A 26,298-nucleotide genomic window follows, 5' to 3' on the forward strand; every position below is an offset into this window, starting at 1 on the left:
AAAGGGTCGTCGACGAAACACAAGCCTGAAGTCTTATGAAACTGCTAGGAAACGCAAAAACAAGACAATGTCCTCATATCTGAGCAGCGGAGAGACGAGTAGTACTGACGATGAGAACCCTAGGGGGAAGAAGACAAGGGAACTGCGTGAGTTAATGCGTGGAGTTTGAATTCCAGGTGATGTAAACTGTATGATCAGACTTACAAATGAAGTAGAAAGTGTCGTTGGTTGGTTATATTAGTTGGCAACTGGTGACTGCGATAATAATGCTTCGTGACAACTAGCAACAAAATAACATAGAGTGGTAACAAAACAGTAGGGACGGACATTATCAACAAATACACTGACGAACACATACTTATTGGGGCATTGAACCATCTCCGCATGAAAAATTTTACGACAAGGAAAGTTAACTGAAAGTTGAATGCATAAAGAAGAACATAATAAAAATAACATTACATAGAAGAAACTAACAATAAAAAAACAAAGGTTCTACATTCTGCTAGCATAAGCAGGAACTAGTTCATGTCGACGGTGAGCAGCGAGGCCGGTGCCTAGTGGATGATGACAAGATAGATGAGCACAGCAAGCAGCACAACAATGGCTGCGATTAGGAAAACAATTCCAGCTCCGAAGAAAAAAATCCCATACATAAGTATATCGTTGTGTGGCGAAGGGTCAACGCGACCCTTGCATTCAGAGGCTGTGTCATTGGTGCCGGAGATTTGATGATTCATAGCAATGAATGGATCATCTGTCCCGATGTTCCTTGCACCCAGATTGCTACTGCCTTGAACAACGTCAAAACTGGTTGGATTAATGCCCCGGTCAAGCAGATGCTTCTCGTACCGGGATTGGAAGAAGAAGCTGGGGCATGACGATGGGTCCTATGTGCAGACACGCAGAAGACAAGACATGTGTCAAAAGTAAAGGAAAGGACATGGGTTTACATCCTCAGCAATCTCTGTAGATCTACCTAAATATATACCATTGGTTTAAGGAACAAACCTTCGCTCTATTCCTGGGGCACTTGAAGAACCGCTTCCCCGAATTTTTGGTCCATTTGCAAGTCAATGCAATGATCCGGATGTCCTTGCAATGCATACAAAGTACTAGAGGGAGACCAGTGACAGGATCCAGCGGATCAGGTCCCAGAGAACTAAGAGCGGCGGTGTTCGCAGTCAGTGATAAATCGTCCGCCATTGTACCTACAAATCAAATGGTTGGAGATGAAGAATACATCACTTCCTTCAGGAAGACAGCGGTTTGCTTTTTGCAAAAAATAAAATCTGTGACCACGAAAAACGAACTGGATGCTGGTGACCCCTTAGAACTGGATACTGAAGGTGGGGTGTAAGATGGTCGCCAGAAGGGGTAGCGTGTGCGATGATTGCGTTGTGAACAGCAGTGGGCAAAAGGAGTGGAGTATTCAAGCAGAGAAGGAGATCGGAATGCAAGAAGTAGTAGAGGGGAAGGAACGAGGATGGAGAAGCAGCTGTAGTGTAGGGGAAGGAACTCGTTCACAATTATTGGGGGACAATAAATGCGTGGTGGATTGCAGGTGAAGGAATAAATGCATGAAGGAGCATTTTAGACTGGTATACTTGTACCCAAAACCCAAACTTTTCCCGTCGCATCGAATCTTAAAACGTATGCAGGTAGTATTAAACATAAACAAATGAAGAAGCTAATTACACATTTTGGTCTAAATTTACCAAATAAATTTTTTGAACCAAGTTAATCTATGTAATAATTATCACAAACAAACGAAAGCAAGTGCGAAAATTATTCCATTAGGAACTAAATACGACCTTAAGGTCAAAGAATACCTTTTAATACCAGCGAACTCGGTCCTTAATTAATGCCCTATTGAGATCTGGAAATTTTTTGCCAAAGTTGTAGCATTTTTGGTGGTAAAAACTATGGCTTAGCAATATGATTAGTCCGACACAAAATAGCCTTCAAGCAGTTGCCGGGAAACTGCATGAAGGCTATTTTGGGCCCCGGTGAGTTTCCATGATAGTGGCCAGGCAACACAAAACTTTGGCCCCAAAATTTTTGGGCCCCGATGAGTTCCTAGGGGAAATTCCACAAAAAAAATCACCTTTGGACCACAAAATTTCAAATCTAAACACGCCCTAAGTTCAAAAGAAGATTATGTTGTATACTAATATATGACTATTGTTTTTTAAACTAATAATATGTAATCATGTATGTGCCTAAGTTATCTTTTTAGTCAATATTTACTTGTTCATGCATGTGCCGCAGGATTAAATGTAACGAGAAATCTAAAAAAATATGAAAAATATTTGGTGAAGTAAAGAAGGCCCAAGTAAGTAGCTAAGGAATTGTAGTTGTTGGGTTACATACACAAGACAAAAAAAAAAGATGAAAAACACTAGAGCCAAGTAACGATGCTGGGTACATCAAGATCCTTAGGCACCAATAGTGGTTACAGGCTAGTACACGGGATCAATATGTAGTACCTAACACGAGATAAAACTACAAAAGACGCTACCGCTCCATAAACAAAACATGATACACGGGTTTGGTGAGTCTAGGACAGGGTGTACTGGCAAACAGTGAAACAACTGGTGCATTCAACACTCTTCCATTAAGGGAGAACGCCCCTAATGGTTTGACGCCAGCCAGGGTTCTGGGGGCGATCGAGCAGCAGCCGACAGAGGGTCCACTTGAAACGGTAATTCATAACCTGAGTTTGGTGGACACCAATGAGATGAGGTTAGGGTACATATATAGTACAAACTGATGATAAAATTACAGACTGCAACAGGTGTTGCCGACCAATGTGAAAGTGGATTGTTTCACCTAGTGGTACATGTCAGTACCAATCCTTGCACCGTCGAAGAAAAGAGCAAACATAGCCACATAGAAACCTTCGAACCAACTGCCAATCAGACAAGGGCATAATTACTCTCTCATAGCACCCACCGAAAGAAAAAACAACTGAACACAGGTATTAGTGCGCAAGTGTGACCGAGAGAATGTTGTTTTAGAAGGACTTACTCAGGAGCAAGTGGACCATTCCACGAGGTGAGCACGTAGTTCCAATCAGACAAGGGCATAATTACTCTCTCATAGCACCCACCGAATGAAATAGAAAGACCCTGAAGCAATTTGTAGGCATGCGCCCTGAGGGATGCAAGGTCTGGGTGCTCAATGTAGGTTGGCGACATCGGGTGAAACATGTGTATAGTTTTGGTGGGGATATGATATGCAAAGCAAAACCATTCATTGCAATGGCAAACAGGGGCGACCACCTACGATAAAAAAACCAGAAAGTTGTCTTTGATTCCGAAAAAATTAAATGTGCTGGACTTTAACAGCCACATGTACGCCAATGTACGAGGCATATAAATAGTCAAGGAGGAAAGATATCCACCAGAGACATACCATTTCATATACAGGGAGGTTGAAGTGTAAGTACGGGCGAGAAATGAAGGAACCCCAGGAAGATTGCAAAGTGTAAAACTTGCCTTGATACAATCGTCCTACGAAAATGAGTTTACTACGTGTTAGATAAGGTAAAGCCCAAAAAAGATATTGATTTGAAAAAACTAGGAAAAACATACCGCCCAGCGTATAGGGAGAAAAATTTGTTTGAGTGAGAGCGAATTGACAGCACGAAAATCAGCGTCGAGCTCCATAAAGAGAGCCATCAGGCTAGACATAACTTTAGGATAAACTGGGGTCAAATAAACAAACTGCCTCATGACTTCGTGCCTAGATAGCTTAATGGAAACAGGCTCTGGAAACAACACCGAAACCCTGCGATCGATAGTACAAGTAACGCGTAAGAGTTACTAACGATTTAAATGTGGGAGATGTTGCGACCGTACACTAAATGTACAAGCCCAAGACAACCTATAATGAAATAGCAAGTAGACCCAAAGCATCCTTACCGGTGGATCGATTCTCTGTCAAAGAGGCCCCTAGTCAACAGGGTCTGGATCCACCTATCACGCTCTGTGTTTAAAATGTGTTGTGCCAGCGTCTAGGGGATTGGTTCAGGTAAATGGGGAGCAGCCACAGACTCCAAATTTGGATCATCACCGACAGATTGCAAATCATTGCCTCCGTCAACCGGGGGAAAAATAAGGTCAAAGTCTACAACAAAAAAAATTTAAGAGGGTTGGAGTGATGAAAATCTGGTGTGCATTCAGAAGACAAAATGATAGGTGGTACTGTGCATGAGTACAATGTGATATTGTCATGCTGAGGTTATTTGGTATGCTTGCTAGTGCAATCTAGTCGATATGTTAATTAGATTGGTAGTAGCAAATGAGCACAACGTCATGACATTCTAGCTGCGCGTAACCAGAAGGATAACATACCAATCGCCCTAGGAGCAACTGAAGAGTTGGATGATGCATCCTTCAACGAAGAATCCTGGCTTGTAGTTTTGATTGACCCAACAACAGGATCAAGGCGAGGCAACTTAGAAAGAGAACCCTGATTATACTTGACACTCTTGGATGTAGGACTGATTGTTGAATCATATATTGGTCCTCCAGAAAATAATTCCACAGAAGGACCATCTCGAGAGTTCGTGGGGATGCCTAATGGAAACGAAAACTTTCATGATTTGAGAACATAATGCTGATATTTCATGGAGCATACGCGGTAAGAAGTAAACAAAGTCCTAAAGTCATTTATTTTGCAGGTAATACCAAACTATAAGATACTAAGAAGCTCGAGATGTGGACAACAAGCTTTATTGCAAAATAGATAAGTCGTGCCCCTAGAGTTAGAGATTAACGTACCTAGCATTGGGGTTTGAACTTCACTTGTGTTGTGAACCAATCTATCAAGTCCTGCGTTCCTGTGGACGCACCACAAACGTCGGCTGACAAATGTTTCCGCTTCAGATTAACTGTAAAATAAACGAAAACGTGGGTGCAGGTGGTTAGAGGGCTTCAAATGAACACATATGGACATATGGTGTCTATGTGCGTACGACAAAAAAAATTTGGAAACCGTGTTTAATTAATAATATTCAGATATGGGCAACATGTCGGGTGTACTAGCGTCAGCAAATGTAGCACTGGGCACTGCCTCAACGGCATCAGCAAGCATATTCAGGTCATCTGCCCGGGAAACTCCGACAGGGTCGCTTGCGTCAAGATTCATGCCCGTAGCATTGCATGCTATTATGTGGTCATGTGAAACAAATGGAGTGACACAATTATAAAAGTGTGGGTGAAGTAAAAAAAGTTGCTACACTACAACAATGAGATTAGATAGTATGGGGTATTACGATTCTCAGAGTAGCAGCTAGCAAAAACCTGAGAATCTGCGATTTTCTTAACCCTCATAAAAAATTCATCCTTCGACATGACTCTGAGCTTGTGGACAAACTGTGGATCAAGCTGAAAATTGCAATTTTATGAATTAGAATAAGTGTGGTCACGACACATGATGTTAAGTGAACAGAAAAGGGATTTACATTATATTGACTACACAATAAACAAGCGGAAAAGGTTTGCCAAGAAGAAAACTCATAAAAAAAACACCAAAGATTGTGTCTGCATTCATAGAAAGGAAGGTGCCAGTATAAGTTACCTGTAGAGATTGAACACTTGCAGTGTTCGACCGCTTATGATGCTTGTCAGAGGAAGCACCGAGCACGGATTTGAGCAGGTTAGCGACAGTGTCCCCAACAATTTGCTTCAAAAGCGGCGACTGCAAAAAAGATACGCGGCAGTACACAAAGGTTAGCATGGCTTGTGTGTGGATTTATGTGCATTGGTCTCCGTTGAGAAAAAAATAATTACTGAATAAACGGATTGGACACAAACTGTTACCTGGAATCTGAAAATCGTTGGAGTGCTCGGGCGCAGCAACGCGTGCAGCGATGTGTTTTTGGCCATACAATGCAATCCATTTGACATCTTCGGGGCCAATATAAAACAAAATAAAGGATTCCACCAAAAAGGATACAATCAATTAAAACAAAATAAAGGTAGCAATTACATGAATGGTGAAAGATGAACACAAGCAAATTGGTTTTCCTAAATTAGTAACGCTTGAAGTAGGGGTTCATAATGAAGAGCAGACTAACATGTTGCCTGCAACCAATGTATAGCCAAGAATTGAATTGCTTTCGGCGATGAACATCGGCCTTCTCCAGCTTGTCAAATACAGATGAGCCGAAATGCTGGATTTGAGGGCCCTTCGCATCCCAAGTGTCCAGATACGGGTCGACAGTTCGGATGTAGTATATGAACTAAACAGCAATACAAAAAAGGGTCAGTCGGGGGTACGAAGCGAAGACACATAAATAATTATATAGCATTCAGACTGTAAAAAAATTCGTCAAAGGTTTCGGGCGTGGCAAACTTACAAAGAGAAAGATGGAGCATCCAGAAAGATCCAGTAAGGATGGTGGCCGAGGATAGAAAAGCTGATCCTTCAATAGGCGAGCTCCATCAAGCAGGACCAGCAACGTGTACTGGGCCCAGTCTAAGCCGATGGGGCCTCTGGGCATCGAGATGGCTCGTAGTAGCTCAAAATCTATGTCAGTGGACCACGGACGGGGAGCAAGGAAATCGCAAGCAACAAGTATGACGATTGCGGCGTGGAAAGCTGATTCCTCATCTCTAGAAAGAACGCTCTTACGTGCTAAAGCCTCTATAACAACCTTTGCCCTCGAAACGGAGCATTTGGGGTTGCGGCTTTTTAATGCCATGATTTTAGCTACATCAGCCATGGTCTCCTCGTAAGTTTTGGTTACGGGGATTGCTGAAAGCTTTTCACCGTGGGGGAAGCAAAAAGCACGGTGAACTGCGTGTGCATTGACAGGGATCCGCTTCCCAGATTCAAGCAGCAAGAAAGAAGATTCATGATCGAGGATAAGTAGAAGCCAGCCAAAAAGCGCCCAGTTTGCCCTGAACTGAGGTGGAAGAGAATAGATAGATAAACCCAAAGCCGATCTTTTGGATGATAAACCTCTGAGTAGGATAGTGTGCGGTCATTGCGGCCAAACTTAGGATAGCAGAATAGGAGGACCTGCAGTGGCGGAAATTTGGACGGACATTGGGAATGAGGTCTATAGATGTGAGACGGGTGGGCGGGGGATCATTACCGATGAAATCGGAGTCATGGTCGGAGGAGTCAACTCCGACGGGTGTAGTTGGAGCCGGTTCCTCCACCATGGATACGAGCTTGGAAGCCAGAGAGCAAATGAGAGAAGAAGAAAGGGCAGGTGGAGAGAAGATGTAGAAGAAGGGTCCTCCAGCCAGAGGATAGAAAATAAACCAGCCCAGTGTCCCCAATAACAAAAGGGTGGGAGCGGTGAGCAGAGACAAAAAATATATCTTTGAGATCGGAAAAAAAAGGTGATCTAGGCCTGGTTTAGTTCACCCAAAAATCAAAAAAAATTCAAAATTTCCTGTCACGTCGAATCTTTTGGCACATGCATGAAGCATTAAATATAAACGAAAATAAAAACTAATTGAACAGTTTAACTGTAAATCACGAGACGAGTCTTTTGATCCTAGTTAGTTTATGATTGGACAATATTTGCCATAAACAAACGAAAGTGCTGCAGTAGCGAAATCCAAAATCTTTTGTCATCTAAACAAGGCCCTAGGGGGCTAGACCTGACAATAGGAGATAGCGATGAGTACGCCTACGAAATGCTATGGTTGACGTGATAGTAGCGCAGACAGATGCTTGATCTCTGACCAGAGGGTACCATGCAAAAATAGAAAATGGGGGATTGCAGGGTAAGGCCTCGTTTAGTTCACCCTGAAAACTAAAAAGTTTTTAAGATTCTCTGTCACATGGAATCTTGTGGCACATGCATGAAACATTAAATATAGACGAAAACAAAAATTAATTACACAGTTTAGCTGTAAATCACGAGACGAATCTTTTGATTCTAGTTAGTCCATGATTAGATAATATTTGTCACAAACAAACGAAAATGATACAATACCGAAAACTTTTCACTTTTCGGAACTAAACAAGGCCTATGCTTTGGCGACCTCTTGTTTAGTTTCCAACAAATTTTGTAAAATTTTTAAGATTCCTCGTCAAATCGAATCTTTAGACATATGCATAGAGTATTAGATATAAACGAAAATAAAAACTAATTGCAAAGTTTGGTTAAAATTAATGAGACAAGTCTTTGAGCCTAGTTAATGTATGATTAGACAATATTTGTCAAATACAAACGAAAGTGCTACAGTATTGATTTTCCAAAAAAAATTTCAACTAAACATGACCTTAAGTTTCTAAAAAAATTCAGATTTCAGGTCACATCGAATCTTGTGACACATGGATACATCATTAAATATAAAATAAAAAAATATAATTACACTATTTACCTGTAAATTTGCATGCCAATCTTTCGAGGCAAATTAGACCATGCTTGAAAAATATTTAACAAAAACAAAAAAAAGTGATACTATTTTTATTTTGGGAGTAAATTTGAAAGTAAACAAGGCCAATTTAACACTTCAGACCCGCCCGCTACAAAAAATAATGCTGGGTACAACATTTTCCATGTGAATTACAAAGACAACAAATCTTTTAAAAACTAAATATACAAAGTGTGAAAAATATTTGACAAAACCAAACAAAATATAGAACATAAATAAAACCAAAAAATATTTGAAAACAAATCCGGAAACAAAAAAAATTGCAACAACTAATCTTTGTCCATTTTGGGGATACCGTGATGGGATACCTCATCTGTCTTACCGTACCGAGTTGTACCTTTGTCCATTTTGGGGGACAAAGCTGAAAAAAGTGGGGATTGGACGGGTGATTGTTTCCTATCATGTTTCTCGTGACTGTCGGGTTAGGTGGGAGTATGGCAGACGCATTAAATGCCCTGACTCTCGTACCCGCGACAAGCGGCGGGAGGCGCCTTCACGCTTCGAGGTCTATCGACTCGCTCGAGCCGCTTCCGTATTCGACGATCGCCGTTAGTCGAGCCCCTATCGATTCGTAAGACCTTACTTCCGTGTTCGAGGCCACGGTCGACATCGAGCCTTGAAGTTTACAGGTTTGGGACGCCGAGTTAGAGCCTTGATTTGCCCACGACTTCCCTCGTTATGGATGTTGGTTGGGATACCCCCTATTGATATCCTCGACAGTAGCCCCCGAGTCTCTGCTTGAGCGCTTGTGCTCGAGCAGAGGCTCTTCTGATGGTCGAGTTTCTGTGCCTTTGGAGGAGTCTTTGACTCCTTTGAGGGCTATATTGCTTTTTTCTAGTGGGTATGCCCTCGATTCCCCCGATCTCTAAAAGGTTCCTCGTTCTGGAAGGGAGCTTTCGATCTTTATTGGCCGACCTTACCTTTTCGAGGCTAGGATCGTGACGTACTCCCGATAGAGCGTGTGTCACCATCCGAGGCGAGTTCCTAACGGGTGATCCAAGTGAGAACCCTTGCTCCGTTCGAGGGGGTTGGCTGCAGCCCGGAGGCGTCCTCATAAAAGCGGGGCTAGTGTGGCTTGGGATACTGGTCTCGTTCGATAGAGTCCAGCGGCTCGACGCCTCCCTCCGTGGGGATTCCTCTCGGCCTTCTCGCCTCTGCCTTGGATACTCCCAACGGGTTCTCGAGGCAGGCCTCGTTTTCGACCCTCTGCTGGGCGTCCCTGACTCTGGTACTCGAGGGCGACCGTCGAACCCGTCTGGCGGGCCAGTCTGCGCTCCCTTGAGATTCTCATAGCGACGCGTGCCCGCCTAATACAAGTTTTACGGCAAAAAATTGATCCTTTTGGGCTCTTAGGGCGAACAGCTAGACCACTCACACATGCACTGCACCACACACTAGCCACTGATGCATGCTGCAGGTTTGACCTAGATCGAGAAAGAGGGTCATTGTTGTGCTAAGTGTTCGCCCTGCTCACTCATGCACTGCACCACACGCTAGTTGTGGTCGCTGCCCACACATCCCGATGTACATCCAACACTTGATGGACCTAGGGACATATGCTCCTAGACGTAAAAACAATAGTACCCCCTCCCTCACCTTCCTCTTTGAGATCTCCCTCCATGGCCTTTTCTCACCCTGCTCTTTGGGCTCTCGCTCTGTGGCCTTGTCTTCGAGTTTCTCAATCCAAGTCTAGATCATCATTGGTATGTTATTATCAAAATGGCTGTCAATATCGATGTTCTTATGCTAGTCTCCCTCTCGTTCACCATGTCTTTAACGATGAGGATGAACATCATTGCCACATCTCTCACCATTGTCACGAATGTTCACGATGTTCATTATGCACTAGGTATGGAAGTGCGCAACCATGATGCATGAGATGACATAGAAGCATACATGAGTTGTGAGGAGTTCCAACAAGTACTAGCACAAGTATTACATCCATGTTGTTTGGTAGTTGGTTTGGCGTGGCTTTCTTCTACTTCACTGCACTAAGGAGGTCCCCAACGTGAGATTCCTCTCCTTGGAGTACCTCACATTCCTCACATCAGTTGCGGCTTCCCTCATGTATGTTAAGGCCATTATACAAAACCTAGATATGCTCTTAGCCCGTGAAGGAGCTCATGGTGCATTGGTACTGATACATCCAGTGGCCGCTGGCATCGTCGCTCATGACAACTTCACTCATGATCACGATATCCAAGGTGAGTATTTACGTGGTGCTACTGCCGCTATCAGTGTCTGGAGTCAGATGACACAGTGCTCGAGTACGGCGACCACGACCACCATGGCAGGCGCAAGGGTGAGCATTAGTCACACAACTTTGTTAGCGTATCGCTGGCACTGCTGATGGTGGTGTTGAGCTACCACGCCACAGATGTCCAAAACATCTCCAGTCTATATGATGAGGCATTCGTGCTTGTCACCACACCCGTTGTGGTGTCATCCTGCTCGCTCAGTTGCCAACACCAACTCATGCAACACTTGAGTTCTCTCGAAACCTCTCCACTTGCTACAGTTGAGAGAGGCGACAGGAAGGCGACTCGTTCTCTCGCCAGCAAGGTCACCATTCCCCTCCACTTCCGACAATCTTCTGGCCCTTGGATGTGGATGGAAATGGTGGCCTTCTGTCTGGCGATGTAGATTAGGTCCTAGGGTATCTAGGGTTTGGTGTCTTAGCGACATTGGCGAGGCGATGGCGGCGATGTCGTGGTGGAATAAGTCCTCTCGGACTCTTCCTCGCCCAACCGGCGCTCCACTCCGGCGTCGACAGCGAGCCCGTGGAGGAGGTCCCTATGGGGGATCCCTGTTTAGGAGTCGTTGGCCAGCGGTGCATCAATCTACGGGTGTGTCTTGTGGCTCTTGGTGTTCTTACGCAACTGGTGGAGAGGCTGTGGGTGATGCGAAGCTGTGGCTGGTGGATCTGGGTGTTCTTGCCCAAACAAGCTCAGATCCGAGACCATGGAAACAAGGGGTGTGTCCCCGCCCGATGGATCTAAACAGCGTTGTTCTTCTCGTCTTTACCGGCGAGATTCTACTACGGCTTCTTCAAAGCTTTCAAGCAATGGTGTTTCCTCCGGTCTCTGGGTGCTGGCTTCTTCCTCTATCTGGATGGCGTCATCTTCTACGGCACAGGTTTCCGGCAACGGCGGTTGCTGGCAAGTCAGGCGAGCAAGGGGCTCCTCAAGGGGTTCTATGTAATTTTTGTTTTTTCCAGGGACTCCTTTGCAAGTTCGGTTGGGACAGCTGTACTCTGTACATGTTGCGTATGTGTACCAGTTTGTATGGTGTCTTGTACGGTGTATTTCAAGTTTTAATACAGCCTGGTATTATAAAAAAAAAACACCAACTCATGCACTAGGCGTTCGGACGCTGCAGTTGTGTGCTGGGTTTTTTTCCTGTCATGTTTGGTTGGTAGTTACGGTTCTGAAGAAAAGTTTTAGCTCTAAACCCAACATGTTAGAAGCAGCTCTCCTAGCAATGTCTTCACTCATGCGAAATAGACAACACTTTCTAACCGTCCTTAGCTGTGTGTAAGAGCCAAAAATAACTATTTGCTCAGGCTCTTTTTGCACCGGCAAGAGAGCCCATGCAACTGAGGCAGTATTCCCTCACATAAGTAAAAGAGTAAAAGCAAGGTATTCCCATTACTGCAATGCTAACTGCTGCGATTGCAAGTCTTGCAACACAATCTGAGCCTATGCAACTAAGGCAATATTCCCTCGCACAAGTAAAAGCAAGGAATTCCCATTACTGCAATGCTAACTGCTCCAATTGCAAGTCTTGCAACACATTCTGAGCCTATGCAACTAAGGCAATATTCCCTCGCACAAGTAAAAGCAAGGTGTTCCCATTATTGCAATGCTGGCTGTTCCAATTGCAGTCTTGCATATAGATCTATATATCTCCAACGCCTAGAGGTCAGCAGAGAGGCAGCATGATGATCTAGCGTGAGAACAGGACAACGTGCAGAGAACAAAACACCTCTGCAGGTACATTTGTGCATCAAGGGTACCATACCCCCAAAAAAATTTCATTCGAACTCCAGAACCCCCCCCCCCCCCCCCCCCCCCACACACACACACACACATATTTTTAGAGAGAACAGGAGAGGCTCCTCTACTGAAAATCTATTAAAAGCGACCAACCCGCCACATTAAGTTAGTTCTGGTTTTCTTGGCCTGGAGTAATCACATTAAGTTAGTTCCAATTTTCTTCGCCTGGAGTAGCCAAGTAGCAATTACGCCTGGAAGATGCTCATTTAGTCTTTCGTTTCTTCCTTCGATCAGTTTTTGATTCACTCCCTGCAGAGCAAAGGACACAAGTTGCATGACATGAAACTAGATAGGGCATCACCTGACTTTCTTTAAGCAATTCTCTCAAAACATGGAAAGCATGCTCTTAAGGACAACAGAATGGACAAATGAGAGATTCCAAACAAACATTTGGGCAGTGCTGGCGAATCTAGACCAATGACAGCTGCGATCAAACCATCCTGCAAGAACAAGGCACTTCATGAGATCTAAGCACAGGAAATGCCTTGGAAACAAAAACATTGCTCAAAATCAGAATGTCATGATAATTCACCATTTATCTGAACTTTCTTCGGGATTGTCTCCCATTGCAAAATAAAAAATACCATGACAGTAATACATCGCTGGAGGCTAACAAAACTTTGAAATGCATATAATAGAACAGGCATCTTGACTAACCAACTTTGACACTTGGTTTATACTTCTACTTCACAAACTGCACTGTATAGAAGTGAATTATCATATTTCATTCTTGCCGCTGTGATAAATTTATGTTAGTCATATAATTACCTCTATCACATACTGAATTAAGGGATCTAGAAATGTGCACAAATTCAGTGGCATTTAGCAAATCACAGTATTTCACATTGTCTCTTAGTGCAATGGAATGTTCATTTGCTAAATTTAAGATACCATGTATTAACTATACCTTTAATCCTTTATTACCCTTTCAGTTAAGATATAAGCATAGCATAGTATATGTGTTCTTATAACACAAAGTAGCTAAGATTGAACAACATAACAAATAGAGAAAACAAACAAACCCTTCCATAGACAATGGTTTGGCACCAATTATCCAATTTGGGCACAATCACGCGACCTGAAATAAAATTTCCATTTCTTTAGTACGATGAGTATTTGGAATGAAGCAGCAGAGTCAAAACAACCAAAGATTGTTGCCAAAAAAAAAAAAACAAAGACATGCCTGATCTGGATCTTTTAAGTTCGAGATCTTCAGGTGTGGACATAGACAACGATGTGGCCTTATCACGAGTAAGCGGAGACCAAAGGACCTAATGTGATTCAGGAACATTGCAATAAATACATATAAAAAATATCAGTCTCATGCTACTGGGTCAAGATAAATTGTTCCAAAAACATCAGAATCTGTACTTGAAGCATGATCACTTTTGCAATAGCTCGATCTCAAGCAAAAATGCAAAATACTTAGGCCCCATCTGGTTAGCTGAATAGGACATGGATCCGGCAACAGGCTAGGCAAACAAATCTGTCTGGTAGACAATGGAGATAGTGGAATGAGGCCAGGTCATCGCTGACAAGTGAGCCAACACAGGCCAATAGTTAGTATGGCTGAGCACGTGGGGAAAAGAGTGTATGGCTCCACCCTCCTGTGCTTGTGTGCTACTGCTCATGACATGGCTGTGAATCTGTGATAGGGCTTCTCATGTCAAAGGTCTAGCAGCAAAGCAACGAGTTGTGTTCTCTGTGCAATTGGATTTCTCGGAGCAAGTAACATATTACCAGCTAGAATTTATTTGGTCAAATTTTGTTTTCCACAGTTCCTTACCTATGCAAACAAAATAATTATATTGGAACCCATTTCTGACTCCACATGGAATCAAATTGGATCCCCAATACAATTCATACAGTCCAATTCCACAAACCAAATGAGATTGTTATAGATCTATATCCCATCATCAAGTTAAAACACTACTGCTTGCAATCATGGACTTTCTAAAGTTTATGACAACAGATAAAAAAGTGCACTTACATATGACGCTGGGTTCCTGGTCCCTGGAGATCTTGTAGCACTTTGACACTTTGCATGTGGAGATATTCGCTTCTTTGGCCGGCCTACATGCTGCTTTCCAAGACACGGATCAATCAACTTCATCTATATGCATATACATAAATGAGTAACACAAATAGGACAATAGGCTGAAATACGCTAAATATGAACATGTCATCATGAGTAAACAGCAAAGTCACTAATAACAACATAAAATACTGCACGATGCCTATTAGCTAACAAGCTTAAGCTCCTGTGGACCACAATCAAGACTTGCACACCTGAATAAGCTGATGTTTACATTAATTGATCCAATACCTTCTTATTTGAAGCTACGGGCTGATTTTCCTTCCAGGAACCTTGACTCTTCAAAGAAGCCACAGGAGTCTTTTTACGATCTAAATTATTTTAAAAAATACTATTAGAAACACCAACAAAATAATGTATTTGCAGGATTAAATATCTGTTCTAACATAATTACATGTGCCTGTTGCTGGAGTACTGTGTACCAATTCACTGACTGCAACATCAGTAGCAATGTCATCATGGCCTCTTTCTCTTGAAGGGCTGCCCGTAACCAAGACTATTTTTTCCATGTTATTCACCTCTTTTGATGTAGCTATGTATCTTTCATTGTCATCATTTGAAGCAGCAGCATCTTCATTTGGTGGAATATAACCATCACAGGTGTATTCCTCCAATATTGGTGTTCCATTTGACAGACACAAAGAGTTTTGCATATCCAAATAAACTGAAGCTGGCATTTCTTCATCTACTGCTGCCTTATCAGTCAATGACATGTGCTGAGTCTCTTTACGGCACCCACGAACCTCCAATGAAACTTCTGGAATTCTCTGATCGCCTAAATTAAGGTAACACAAACACTCTATAAGAAACATCACTGAAATGAAATATTTGTAGGAGAGAAGGAAATAGAAGCCTCTAAATAATCTCCTTTACACTTACCTGTGGCAGCTTCACTTGAGGCAGCAGCATTTTCATTTGTCGTGATATCACCATCACAAGTATATTCTTCAAATCTGGGCTTTCCATTTAATAAATGTGATGATTTTTGGAACACAGCATCATTGTGTAAGAAACTTGCCAAAATGTCAGGAAATTTGCTAATCAAATATGTTCCATATGAATCCAAACGTCTCCCCTGCATATATCTCTCCAGGTAAAATTGAGTGGAGTCCACTCCAGAATTGCTGGCATTAGAAGAACAACATTCTGTGTGCGAGTTCATCAGCTTGGGATTACACGGCTTGCAACTTTGCCACCAGTCGGGAAACCCATTCAGGAACTCACTGTAGACCTGCATGCATGGTTTGCAGTCAAGACCAAGGCATTTGTGAGAGCTGTGCATGGCTGAATAATCCTTTTGGACATGCATTTTGGCAAAACATTTTTTTGGTACATGATATTTTCTAGATGGTAGATATTGCTCGAATCGAGAATAACTTTCAGCCAGAGGAACACAGAAATAGAATCACTGGATGGATAGAGAAAACAAAAGATATCATCTGCTCTTGATACTGTATTCACTTAAAAAGTTGTCCAAATAGGCATTCAATTGGTGCCGGAAACAAGAAACAGAAAACAGGATGTGCATACCTTAGCTGAATATCCATTGTGATAGGTTCGCAAAACATTGTGTAAACCATGGAGGCGAAGTACAGTTCCTTCCTCAGTCTCAAGAACAGAAGACGTATGACGCTTGGCAATAGGTGCAGGAGAGTATTCCTGAACTGTTTGATTGCTGTCAGAGCAGGCAATAGATAATTATTGTTATCAGCGAAAGACTCCGTAGCTCTTTCAAGAGGAAAAGCAGCCTACTTCAGAAAACGGTAATCATGCTTAAACACACAAGCAGCATGACTTATAGAAGTTTCACCATGCTTCAGTCAAGGCATTAATAGCCCTCATATGTCAAGAATGAATCATAGGACAAAAGGCATAAACATTGGTTTGTTGAATCAATTTGACAAAAGAATAGTCTGAGAAAATTAAATTGGCCTATTCTTTAGGAGTGCATGGCGTCAACTCAAAATCAGTCAATCTAGGTATCAATTTGCAATAACAAATTTGAAGCATACCCCCCGGAGGACTCCAAATGCCACTCCTCAACAACAAGATCGAACCCCCAGAAAAACAAACGAAACTAGTTGCCACCCACTCAAGCCCGGACCTTCAGAGATGGCTCGTCTAGTTTCCCCTTCCCCTCCGAAGAAATGCTTACCGTTCGAATGTGCCGGCGACAGCGATCTTCTGGTCGTCCCCTTCCGCGGTTGCCAGCCACCACTCGGACAGCGTGACCTAGACACCCGAAATGCAGGCCACCACGCACGCACGCGCGCGCGCGCGCAGCACCAAATCGCGTCAGGGCACACGCGTCTCAGCCAGTAAAGGGGAAACGGAAGAGGGGCGGGGGAAAGAAAAAGGAAAAGAATCGACACGCGCCCTAGCAGCATTAGGGCGGGCGACGGGCGTACGTACGCAGGCGTGCTCGGAGACGGCGGCGTCATGGTCGCCGTCGGCGGCGGCGGGAACCGCGCTGCGGGAGGAAGGGCTGAGCAGCGACGGTGGCATGCCGCGGCGGTGAGGGCTCCCCGCCTCGGGTACGGGTAGGGGCTTCATTTCCAAACACGGCAGTAGGCCAGTAGCGGAATGGAGCGGGGTCTTTTTTTTTTCTCTCTTTCTTTTTTCGTTTCCTCTCCACGTAGTAGCGCCGTAGCGGCACTGTTCAGCGCGTGGCTGAAAAGCTCATGGTAGCAAAAGAAAAAAAATACTGTTAAATATTTAACAGATAATTTTAAGAGAATAAATTATTATAGTGGATGTTGTTACTTTAGAGTAACTCCATTTTCACTGTAAAGATTATTTTATAATTACATAACAAAAAAGTAAGTTTTAACAGATATATTATCTGGTTTTATAAAATACAAATTTGATTATTTTTTAAATTTTTGATAGTCATATATAACTAACCACCGACACCATCTATTTAATTTTGTAAAATAGCTAAACTATTTAATTTTATAAAATAATAAGACTGTGAACTTTTTTTTAATAAGAAGTTTTTTATTTTACAACGCTGCGATGAGACGTTGCGAGCCGAGCCAAGGAGTGCACCGTGGGACACGCGTCAGGTACGGACGGGGAGGTCCCCTCGGAACCGCTTGCGGACTGCGGACTCCCGGACTTCAGTCGGGGGCAGACGTTCCGCGCCCTTGACACTTGACAGGGGCGCTATCCTCCACTACGTGGGCTAGGGCGACAAGCTACGGCCGCCGCGTCACCATCCGCCGTAGCAGTGACCGGGGGTGACAGCAGGACCAGGCACCGGCGAGGCTCGGTACGCGACGAGGCAAGGCGGGACACAAGAGCCTGGCCGGCGGCCGGCGGGCAGCACCGGCTGCGTGGGACGTCGTATTGCAAGCAGGGTCGCGCGACGCGTCCATTCAGGCAAGCTAGGCTCCTACCACGAGTCTTGGCGAGTGGTTAGACTTAAAAGATTCGTCTCACGATTTACATCTAAACTATGTAATTAGTTTTTTTATCTATATTTAATATTTGATACATGTATCCAAAAATTCGATAGGATGCATGAAAAGTTTTAGGTGCCTAACACTACAGTTTTCCTCCTGTTCATCTTTTGAGCCTTGAGAAGGTGTAAGCAATACGTACTGTAGGCAGGAATTCGCATCAAAGTACAAGATCGAGTAGGACAGTTCGGAGTAATGATTAACACGAAGAAACCTGCTCCCATTTACAGCTCGGGGACTCCTCATACCCAAACACGAGCCTCGGCACGGCATCCTCACGCGCGCAGGCGTATGTAGGCTCACTCGGGCCGGATCCGGATCCATTCTGAGCCGGATGTGTTCACGCTTGGGCGACCCTGTCTTGGTCCAGAATCCCCAGGCATTGTTGTGTCTTGGCGCTGTGGTGGGGAAGTAGCTGTAACATAACATTGCTGTTCTCTCCTGCTAGACTCCTGGAAGAACAGGTCAATCGCACGCAGGAGTCTCTGCTGCTCCGCTTGAACCGTGCCGGACTCTGCGCACTGGTTCATCAGGGCAAAGAGCGATGCGAGCACGTCATTGGTGCTTCTCGCGACTTTTTCAACCCTTTGCTCTGGCAATGCTGCTTTGGAGCTTCCCTCGTAGACCTGTCTTCTGCACACCTGCACATGGTATGTATGAATATTATTAAACAAAATCAGATATACACCACGGCAGGGGAATTCAAAAGGTGAACCAACACATGAACTTGATCCTGTAAAACTATTTGTACCAGTAAGTATGGCTTTACAATGCCATGTTCTATGCTTTGTAGGGCTACACTACAAAGAGACTTGTACAAACCTGGAACAAGTTATGTAGATCAACAATGTGCTCTTGACTGAGATACTTCCTAGCCATGAGCTCACTGAAGAGAATGACGATTTCTGCAGTAACATTCCTAGCAGAAAGATTAGCCACGATGCCAGATATCAGATGCCCATCAAACAACGATGTCAGCCAATCTGGCACTTGGCTCAGCCTGAGCAACGAAACAGCTATAATTGCAGCAAACTTCTGCTGACTGGTGAAAGATTTGGACGTCAAACCAGGAGCAGTCAGGGCCACAACAAATTCCTCCATTATTAGCCTGAACCATTTAGATTCTCTGACTGCCACCTTCTCTTGGCTTCCAAATTTCTCCCATCCTAAAATCACAGAGAGACAGGCACTGCAATTTCCAGCAACTTTACTGTCTTCACTGAACAACAAACCCTCTGTCACTGCAATAATGGACTTCAAATATTTCGTAGAGCATCTTAACTCAGCATCAATACATGACCTTTGATCTGAAATTCGCTTGAGCAACTCCAACAGGCATTGTGAAGCAATAAGTTTAATAGAAGGTGAACCAAAGTGCATGAGACGACATAAATCATGGCATGGAATGCCGAGAACAGAAAAGGACTGGACATCATCTGAATGCTGAAGGAAGTCCTGCCAGTCAATACTTGCCTCTAGAATGGTGTGCAAGCTGAAAACGAAGAATACAATTAGTGCCTCTAGAATATGCAAACTGAAAACGCAGGCTACAATTAGTGCCTATGGAGTATTATGGAAACTGGAAAGTGAAAATGCAGACCATAGTTAGTGCAGACCTAAGCAAATAAAATGAAGCATGCAAGCAACAGCTTCATACCTTCTTAGAGAGAAGAACGCCAATAGAAGTACAAGAATCAGGAATTCTCCAAAGGTTGTCTCCTGGTTGTGTTGAAATAATGATGGGCCTTTAACACAAGCTTTGTTTACTATGGCATCCGTTAAAGAAACCAAAGAACTGTTCAAGATTATGGCTTTTGCAGGCTCAATAAGAAATTCACTTGATGAATGATGCAAAACAAGGCATAGTATCCCAACTACTATCTTGTGTTCTTGGCCACTAGATGTATAGTCAATACCCGAAGTGATAAATTCCAATAACTGCAAACAGAAGTAATTTCTGAATCAGAAGAATTATAAATCTAACCAATAATGATACAAATTGAAATACTAGCTAACGATGCATTCTTTTTGGAAAGCTGCACTCCTAAACAGACAACTAAGCATTAATGATGTGGGATCCCTACCAAGTAATCCAAACAAAGGCTGCACTGGATTTTTTTCTCTCGAACACGCAGTAGAGCTGTGTATCATTACATTAAGAAGAAAAATGGAACAACACGAAGTGACAACCACAAACACTGAAACGCCCACACTACATACACCAATCTAACGTTCTGTGATTACATACGCGCCTGTTAGAACTGAAACAAGCGACCGACACCCAGACCCAGACGCCAACCTACTTTGCTATATCCACAAGTTTAGCCAAATAACATCCCATGAAGCTATTAATAGCCAGCGAATAATAATATTACTTGAATGTAATTTACAAGGTTCAACTCAAATAGACAGAATAAGAGTACCTTTAGAGCAAGAGGAAGCCATTCATCTTCCTGGCCAAATGTTGATGCACTTGCTGAACGTAAGATGTTAAAGATCAAATAGGAACAAACTGTTCTGCTGCTTGAAGAGTATGGTAAGCAATATATGCCATGGAATGAACCGACAATACCACATGATATAAACTGATCAGAAGAACGCGGAGAGATCATGAGTATTTCAGCGATAACACTGACCACTGAAAATACCTCATCTTCTGTACCCTCCTTTACCATCTGGTCTAGCAAGGAAACCAGCAAAGATGAGATGGTGGTTTCTCCAGAAAGTACAAGCTCGGAAATCATTTGTATGTCCACCGACTGACTGCTGTTTGAGAGCATGACAGTTTCATCTTCACAGAAAGTTTTACAAAACTTTAGCATCTGGAAGGCGAGTGGTTCCACAATTTCTTGTTTCTGAAAGAGCCATTTTATTGCTACCGAATGGACTCGGGTCACAAGCAAATCCCAGTCCTTATGTATGATTAAGTGGAATAGTGTATTCTCGGCTTCTGGACTATATGGAATGCTGCAGCTATAGGAAATGCCTCTGACAAAGGCATAAAGATGGACCAGAAGCGTAAGCATAATAGAACCATTAATTTCATATGGGAAGTTCCCACCATTGAGGAGGATGTATTGCTCAACAGAAGCCAGAATTTGGTTGTTAGCACAGAGCCTGAATAGTTAAAAGAATTGCAATATTAACATGTTTCTCTAATAAGGTGCAAATGGTGAACTATAAGCAGCAGCAGATGAGTACCTTTCATTGTAGAATGAACAGGCATACAATATAGAAAGAATAGCACATTGGCATGATGCCAAGTTGAAGTCTTCTGTGCTACATTGCCCAAGTAAATACATCATTTCTGTAGGGTCTGATGGTAGATAAATGTGTGCATCTCGAATTGTTTCTCCATAATTACATCCCAAAACCCTGTCAACAATTGAACTAGTGACCAAATATACTACTGATTTTACACGATCAGTAGGAAATAAGCCCATGAATCCAAATGACAAGCTAAACCATGATGATGATGCTAGCAATTCAGCAAACTTTAACGGCTTTTTGTCAGATGCCCTTGACAAAATAATCTGGAAAATCTGAAGGATCTCTGCCAATGTTTCTTCATCATTACCGTCAACCACAGCACTTTGAAGCCATTGCAGTAAAATAGTTCCACAAGTTCCCATGATGCTATCCTCAAGATCCTTCGTGCTAGCAATACTGTATTTGCTCCCTTCAAGGCAGAATATAAGTGCTTCTTTCAGAAGAAGAAGAGAATGAAGAATGAGGATCATAGAATCACACTCATGTGACAATGTTGAAGATATCGCATATTTTGATGCTTCTTCAATAAATGATGGTAGTTTCTCAATATCATGAGCATGAGGTGACTTCAGAATCTCTATTAATATTGAGCAAACCAGAATAAAAGTTTCAGAACTCATGTCAAGTTCACCATTGACATTTCTTCTCAAGATTGCAGTCAAAGTACAGGCTATCTGTTCTTCTTGGGGCATTGAGAGGATACCGGAACAATTGACCATGCAAATCCAAACAAGTCGTAAAACATGGGACTGGACTGGGTGAAATGGTATCTCTGCAACATAGTGAAGAACAGGAAGAAGAGTGGAAAATCCAATGGCAAGCTTTTCTTTGAATTTTTCCTCCAATCTCGCAAAAAGTAATAGTACTCGAATAGAGGAAATGACAAGTAGATCATTATTTCCTGAAGATGTATAACAGGAGTGCAACTTTGTAAGCCTTCTTGATCATAATAATGCATAAAAGCTTTCAGAAAGAAGTTCATGACTACAAAAAGGTGAACTTACCTGATAACCTGAGAACCTCAAATATGTAATCGGCAACATTTTCATCGATCAAAATTTGAAGTAGAGCACAAATATTTGCATCAGATGACAGGAAATGAAAGATCAAATCCAATGTCCCTGTCTGAACTTCTAGGTTAGTAGATAGCAGAGATCCTTTGACAGCCTCAGCGAATAGAACAAGAGAAGCATTCAGGGACATATAATCTGTCTGCATGGACTCTGCTTCTATGCAGTTGTTAGAACTCTGGAAGCTAATCAGCAAATGATCAAAGGGCTCCTTCTTTGCTAAAGTAAGGAGCAATGCTGCAGTAGCACAAAAAAAGGAACATCACTAACAAGTGGAGAATGACCTATTGTGGAAATTTTCAACATTGATGAGTTGTTTAAAAACCAAATCAAAAATTTCTTAGTGCAATAAATTTTATAACCGCAAACAATTTGAAGGTGCTCAGTCAACATTGTGAATATTTTTTTCCTCCTTACTTAGCCAACTCTTAAACTAAAGTAACACTGAATTATTAAAGCTGGATCCAGAAGTTCATTGTTCTCATCGAACTTCTTGTATAACATCAGAAATGATGCATTCATCAATTGATGTCAGGTTGTCTTTTCAAACCACTCTCAAGTTTCTCAAACTATATGAAGCTAGCCATATAACTTCTTTAACTATGGATTATATATCTAGAGTGTTTACAACTTTACATTAAGAGCAGATTAATTAGTCACGAAGACTGTAAACTTATGTACAAATTGTGACAAAAATTAATGGCCAGAATTGCTTGTTAGATTACATGAAAGTTCAAACATCAGTAACTTCAACAAAATGAAGTATTCTTAAAGTACTATTATTTAGGTAGTACAAAAAGAAGAAATACCAACCAATACAGTTCAGGCGAACAGCATCATTTTGAGTTTTGAGTAGGACTTCAAGAGAGAGCTGAAGCAAGCTTCTACCAATTGCCAGAAGGTCCAAATCTTCAATTTGACATATATTGTCCCATGGGGTGGCATTTAGTATAGCGAGTTTGTATAGAACAAAGAGTATCTCTCCACGAATTTCATCGCTGTATAGAGAAAGTTAAAGATGCTGCCAGATAAGGTGTTTGAAAAGCAAGAAATAATCATCAGAATTCAGTTGTCTTCACCTTGGAAGTCGGAGATCATTAACAAGGTTTAAGAAAAGAGAACATTTGTCCCCTATATATGCTGCAGCATCTTTGGTAGAGTTTAGCAAAAGCCCCAAACAATGTAGCTGCACTGACATAAAAGAAAGATACAGACATAAGAAGGTAAATCAATTCAATAGAAGTTATAAGAGAAGAACCACTGTGCCTCGCATCTTTAATGGATCCAGTCTATCTCACTCAAGCGACGATTGATGAGTGATGAGATAAAAGCACTGCAGGCCACTTTGGACAAAATGGGGTAGTTCACCAGAATTACAATAACAGGCAAAGGAAGCAGATCGCCCTCCAACCATACACTGAAACCTAATTGTAGGTCTTACATCTAGAGCACTATGAACACATCTCCAGGAGTGACACTAATCAATTAGAATGATGATGCACTGCATATCCTGCCACCAGTACTATGTTTACTTCAAATGGTGTACTGGTGTGTCAAGGATACAACTACTGCTAGTATATTTAGTTGTATAACCAAATAAGGTATTATTCTATATTTAGTTTGTAACTTTTACAGTCCAGACTAAGACTTAGACAATTCTAAAATTAGATACAAAATCATTTGATCATATTTCTTAATTTGGTGTATACATGTGAATGTGTACATTTCCATTGCGTTGAGCTTAAAAGATGTCCAAGGCCATAAAAGAAAGAAGAAAAGGCAGCAACATATCGAAATGGAAGGTAAAATGCAGTCAACCTATTATGAGCAACCCTGAAATACCATCATGTGTATCCATACGCAGGTAAGCACTTGTTAGAACCGGGTCCCTCTTCTTACGACTTAGGACCCATTTGTACAGCATGAATTGTACAGGAATTAGTTCAATTTTACAGAAAAACACAGGAATCAGGAAGAAAACATGTTCCAAATGGGGCTTTAATGTAGGAATGCAGCATTTTGCAAAAAAAAAAATTGTAGGTTATATATATTCAGAGGAACACACTGGCTACAGCAATGGGCACAGTTACAGCAGGATGAAGCCCATAAGCAGCGCATTATCCAAGTCTATCCAATGCTAGAGGCAACAGCAATGTTTTTTTTTTTTTTTTTTGGGGGGGGGGGGGGGGGCGGTGACTTTATGATGTTAGAATTGAGTTTTGAGTGGGACATTTGTGTGGTTACACAATTTTGTAATAAGGCCTTGTTTAGTTCCAAAAAATAAGGCATCTGATTTATTTCTATTGTCTAAAATAGGAATGCGGCATTTCGATGTCAGACTCCAGTTGGCTATATATATATACTAGCTTGGATCCAGTGAGACTAGTCAAGTTCCACTGGTCCTCTCCACTACATATAATTCATGGCCAACCTACTCAGCATAAATGAGACAAACAGCATAGCACGAAATTGTGAGTGACCCAGGCCGCGCACTTACCGTATGGAGATGCTTCACGAGTGAGCCGGAGGAGAGGACGCGGGCGAGGCGGGCGACGAGCTCTGAATCAGCGGGGGAGCCCACAACGGCGGCGAGGTCGGCCGCGACGTCGCACGCCTGCGCGGCGAGTGCGGCATCGCGGCGGTCGGCGGCGCCCTCGAGTGCCTCGGCGAGCGGCGCCGCGAGGAAGCGTGGGTGCGCGGCGCGGAGCGGCCTGAGGAACGCCGGGTCGGCGAGCGCCAGGGAGAGGTTGGCGAGCGCGTGCGCGACGTGGTGGGATGGCGTGGAGGCGGTGCCCGCGGAGGAGAGGAGCGCCGCGGCACAGGAGAGGCAGACGCGGCCGCCCGCCGAGGTCGGCAGCGAGTGCGATGCCGGGTGGCCCGCGCCGCAGGCACGCAGTGGCGCCGGCGTAGGCGGGCGAGGTGGCGACGTGTCGCCGTCGGACTCCATGAGGAGGGGAGGGCAAAAGAAATCACGGTAGCGGAGGTTTTTACGAAATGCTGTAATAACCAACGCTCACATACCTAGTGCAGCCCCGGGTTCGATACCTGGCTGGGACTACTGTTTTTGCTGCATGTTTGATTTTGCTTGCGTGGCATTGTTGGCCATGGTGCGTCTGTTTCGTCGCTGAGTTTGGCACCTGCGCTCGCGAATTTGGTCTGGCACGCCTATGCGGTCGCGGCGCGGAGTGTGATTGTGCGGCGATCAATGAGACAAGGGCGAAGACGTCCAAATTAGCGGCTGCGAAGGGGTCAGGACGTCCTTTATTTCCTAGGACCCTATTGAGTACTTGTGTTAATCTCTACTATAATTAAAATTTTCTCCAGACAAATTCCACTTGCAAGATCAACGACTCACAGCACATATCCTACAAATTTAACGGCTCAGATTAGAAGTATGATCACGACCTTACACACCTCCAGCCTCGCGTCAATCATACATCACACAAATTCACCACGCGTGCGTTCTAATCTGAGTCGTTAAATCTGTAGGATATGTGCTGTGAGTCGTTGATCTTGCAGGTGGAATTTGCATGGAAAAGATTTCAATTATAATAGAGATTATACAATTTAATGTTATCATGCAACTCATAAAATTTATTACACCGATTACGTAAATTAAGGATAACCGAATCATTATAAGTCGTTCCAAATTATGAATTTATAAGTCATTTTGATTTTTCTAGATATATTACTTTTTATGTATTTAGACTTACTCTATGTCTAGATGCATAGAAAAAACAATGTTTCTAGAAAATATATAACGATTTATAATTTAGAACTAAGGGAGTATGAGATAATTTAATATGTTGCAATGCAGAGGTCATTTGTGGCACAACACAATGTACTTGATTTTTTTGTTTTTATTATTGGTGAGACGCAATCACGTGAACTGTGGGATTCCGGTGGTTTTGCGCAATTTCACAGTCAGAGGTACATTTATAT

General features: G+C 42.9%; 2 protein-coding genes across 3 annotated transcripts; both read right to left on the bottom strand.

The window, feature by feature from the left end:
- Positions 12,047-17,158, bottom strand: LOC8083184. 2 transcript variants are annotated; one of them, XM_021448891.1, is made up of 11 exons: positions 16,968-17,158; positions 16,711-16,787; positions 16,086-16,230; positions 15,435-15,786; positions 14,950-15,330; positions 14,787-14,866; positions 14,451-14,573; positions 13,644-13,731; positions 13,483-13,538; positions 12,849-12,900; positions 12,047-12,709 (listed from the first exon to the last, which is right to left on the bottom strand). In XM_021448891.1, exons 1-11 carry the CDS (start codon positions 17,106-17,108, stop codon positions 12,663-12,665), a joined length of 1,542 nt encoding a protein of 513 aa, XP_021304566.1. In that variant the 5' UTR covers positions 17,109-17,158; the 3' UTR covers positions 12,047-12,662. The 2 variants fall into 2 exon arrangements, with proteins under 2 accessions (XP_021304566.1, XP_021304567.1); XM_021448892.1 differs by having other exon boundaries at positions 14,451-14,540; positions 16,968-17,157.
- Positions 18,012-25,617, bottom strand: LOC8083185 (protein PRD1). The gene is made up of 9 exons (XM_021448732.1): positions 24,854-25,617; positions 23,436-23,542; positions 23,170-23,354; positions 22,291-22,593; positions 21,218-22,187; positions 20,440-21,133; positions 19,674-19,954; positions 18,839-19,508; positions 18,012-18,657 (listed from the first exon to the last, which is right to left on the bottom strand). The coding sequence occupies exons 1-9, from the start codon at positions 25,301-25,303 to the stop codon at positions 18,316-18,318; spliced, it is 4,002 nt and encodes a 1,333-aa protein (XP_021304407.1). The 5' UTR covers positions 25,304-25,617; the 3' UTR covers positions 18,012-18,315.

Source organism: Sorghum bicolor, chromosome 10 (genome assembly GCF_000003195.3).
Source record: "Sorghum bicolor cultivar BTx623 chromosome 10, Sorghum_bicolor_NCBIv3, whole genome shotgun sequence".
Taxonomy (NCBI): Eukaryota; Viridiplantae; Streptophyta; class Magnoliopsida; order Poales; family Poaceae; genus Sorghum; species Sorghum bicolor.

Coding starts and splice junctions, on each gene's coding strand:
- LOC8083184 (XM_021448891.1), bottom strand. CDS start 17,108: ATGAAGCCCCTACCCGTACCCGAGGCGGGGAGCCCTCACCGCCGCGGC. Junction 13,539..13,643: donor ACTTAAAAGATCCAGATCAG/GCATGTCTTTGT, acceptor ATTTTATTTCAG/GTCGCGTGATTGTGCCCAAA. Junction 12,710..12,848: donor TTCGCCAGCACTGCCCAAAT/GTTTGTTTGGAA, acceptor TTTGCTCTGCAG/GGAGTGAATCAAAAACTGAT.
- LOC8083185 (XM_021448732.1), bottom strand. CDS start 25,303: ATGGAGTCCGACGGCGACACGTCGCCACCTCGCCCGCCTACGCCGGCG. Junction 23,543..24,853: donor TCGTGAAGCATCTCCATACG/GTAAGTGCGCGG, acceptor ATGTCAGTGCAG/CTACATTGTTTGGGGCTTTT. Junction 22,188..22,290: donor TGAGGTTCTCAGGTTATCAG/GTAAGTTCACCT, acceptor ATACATCTTCAG/GAAATAATGATCTACTTGTC.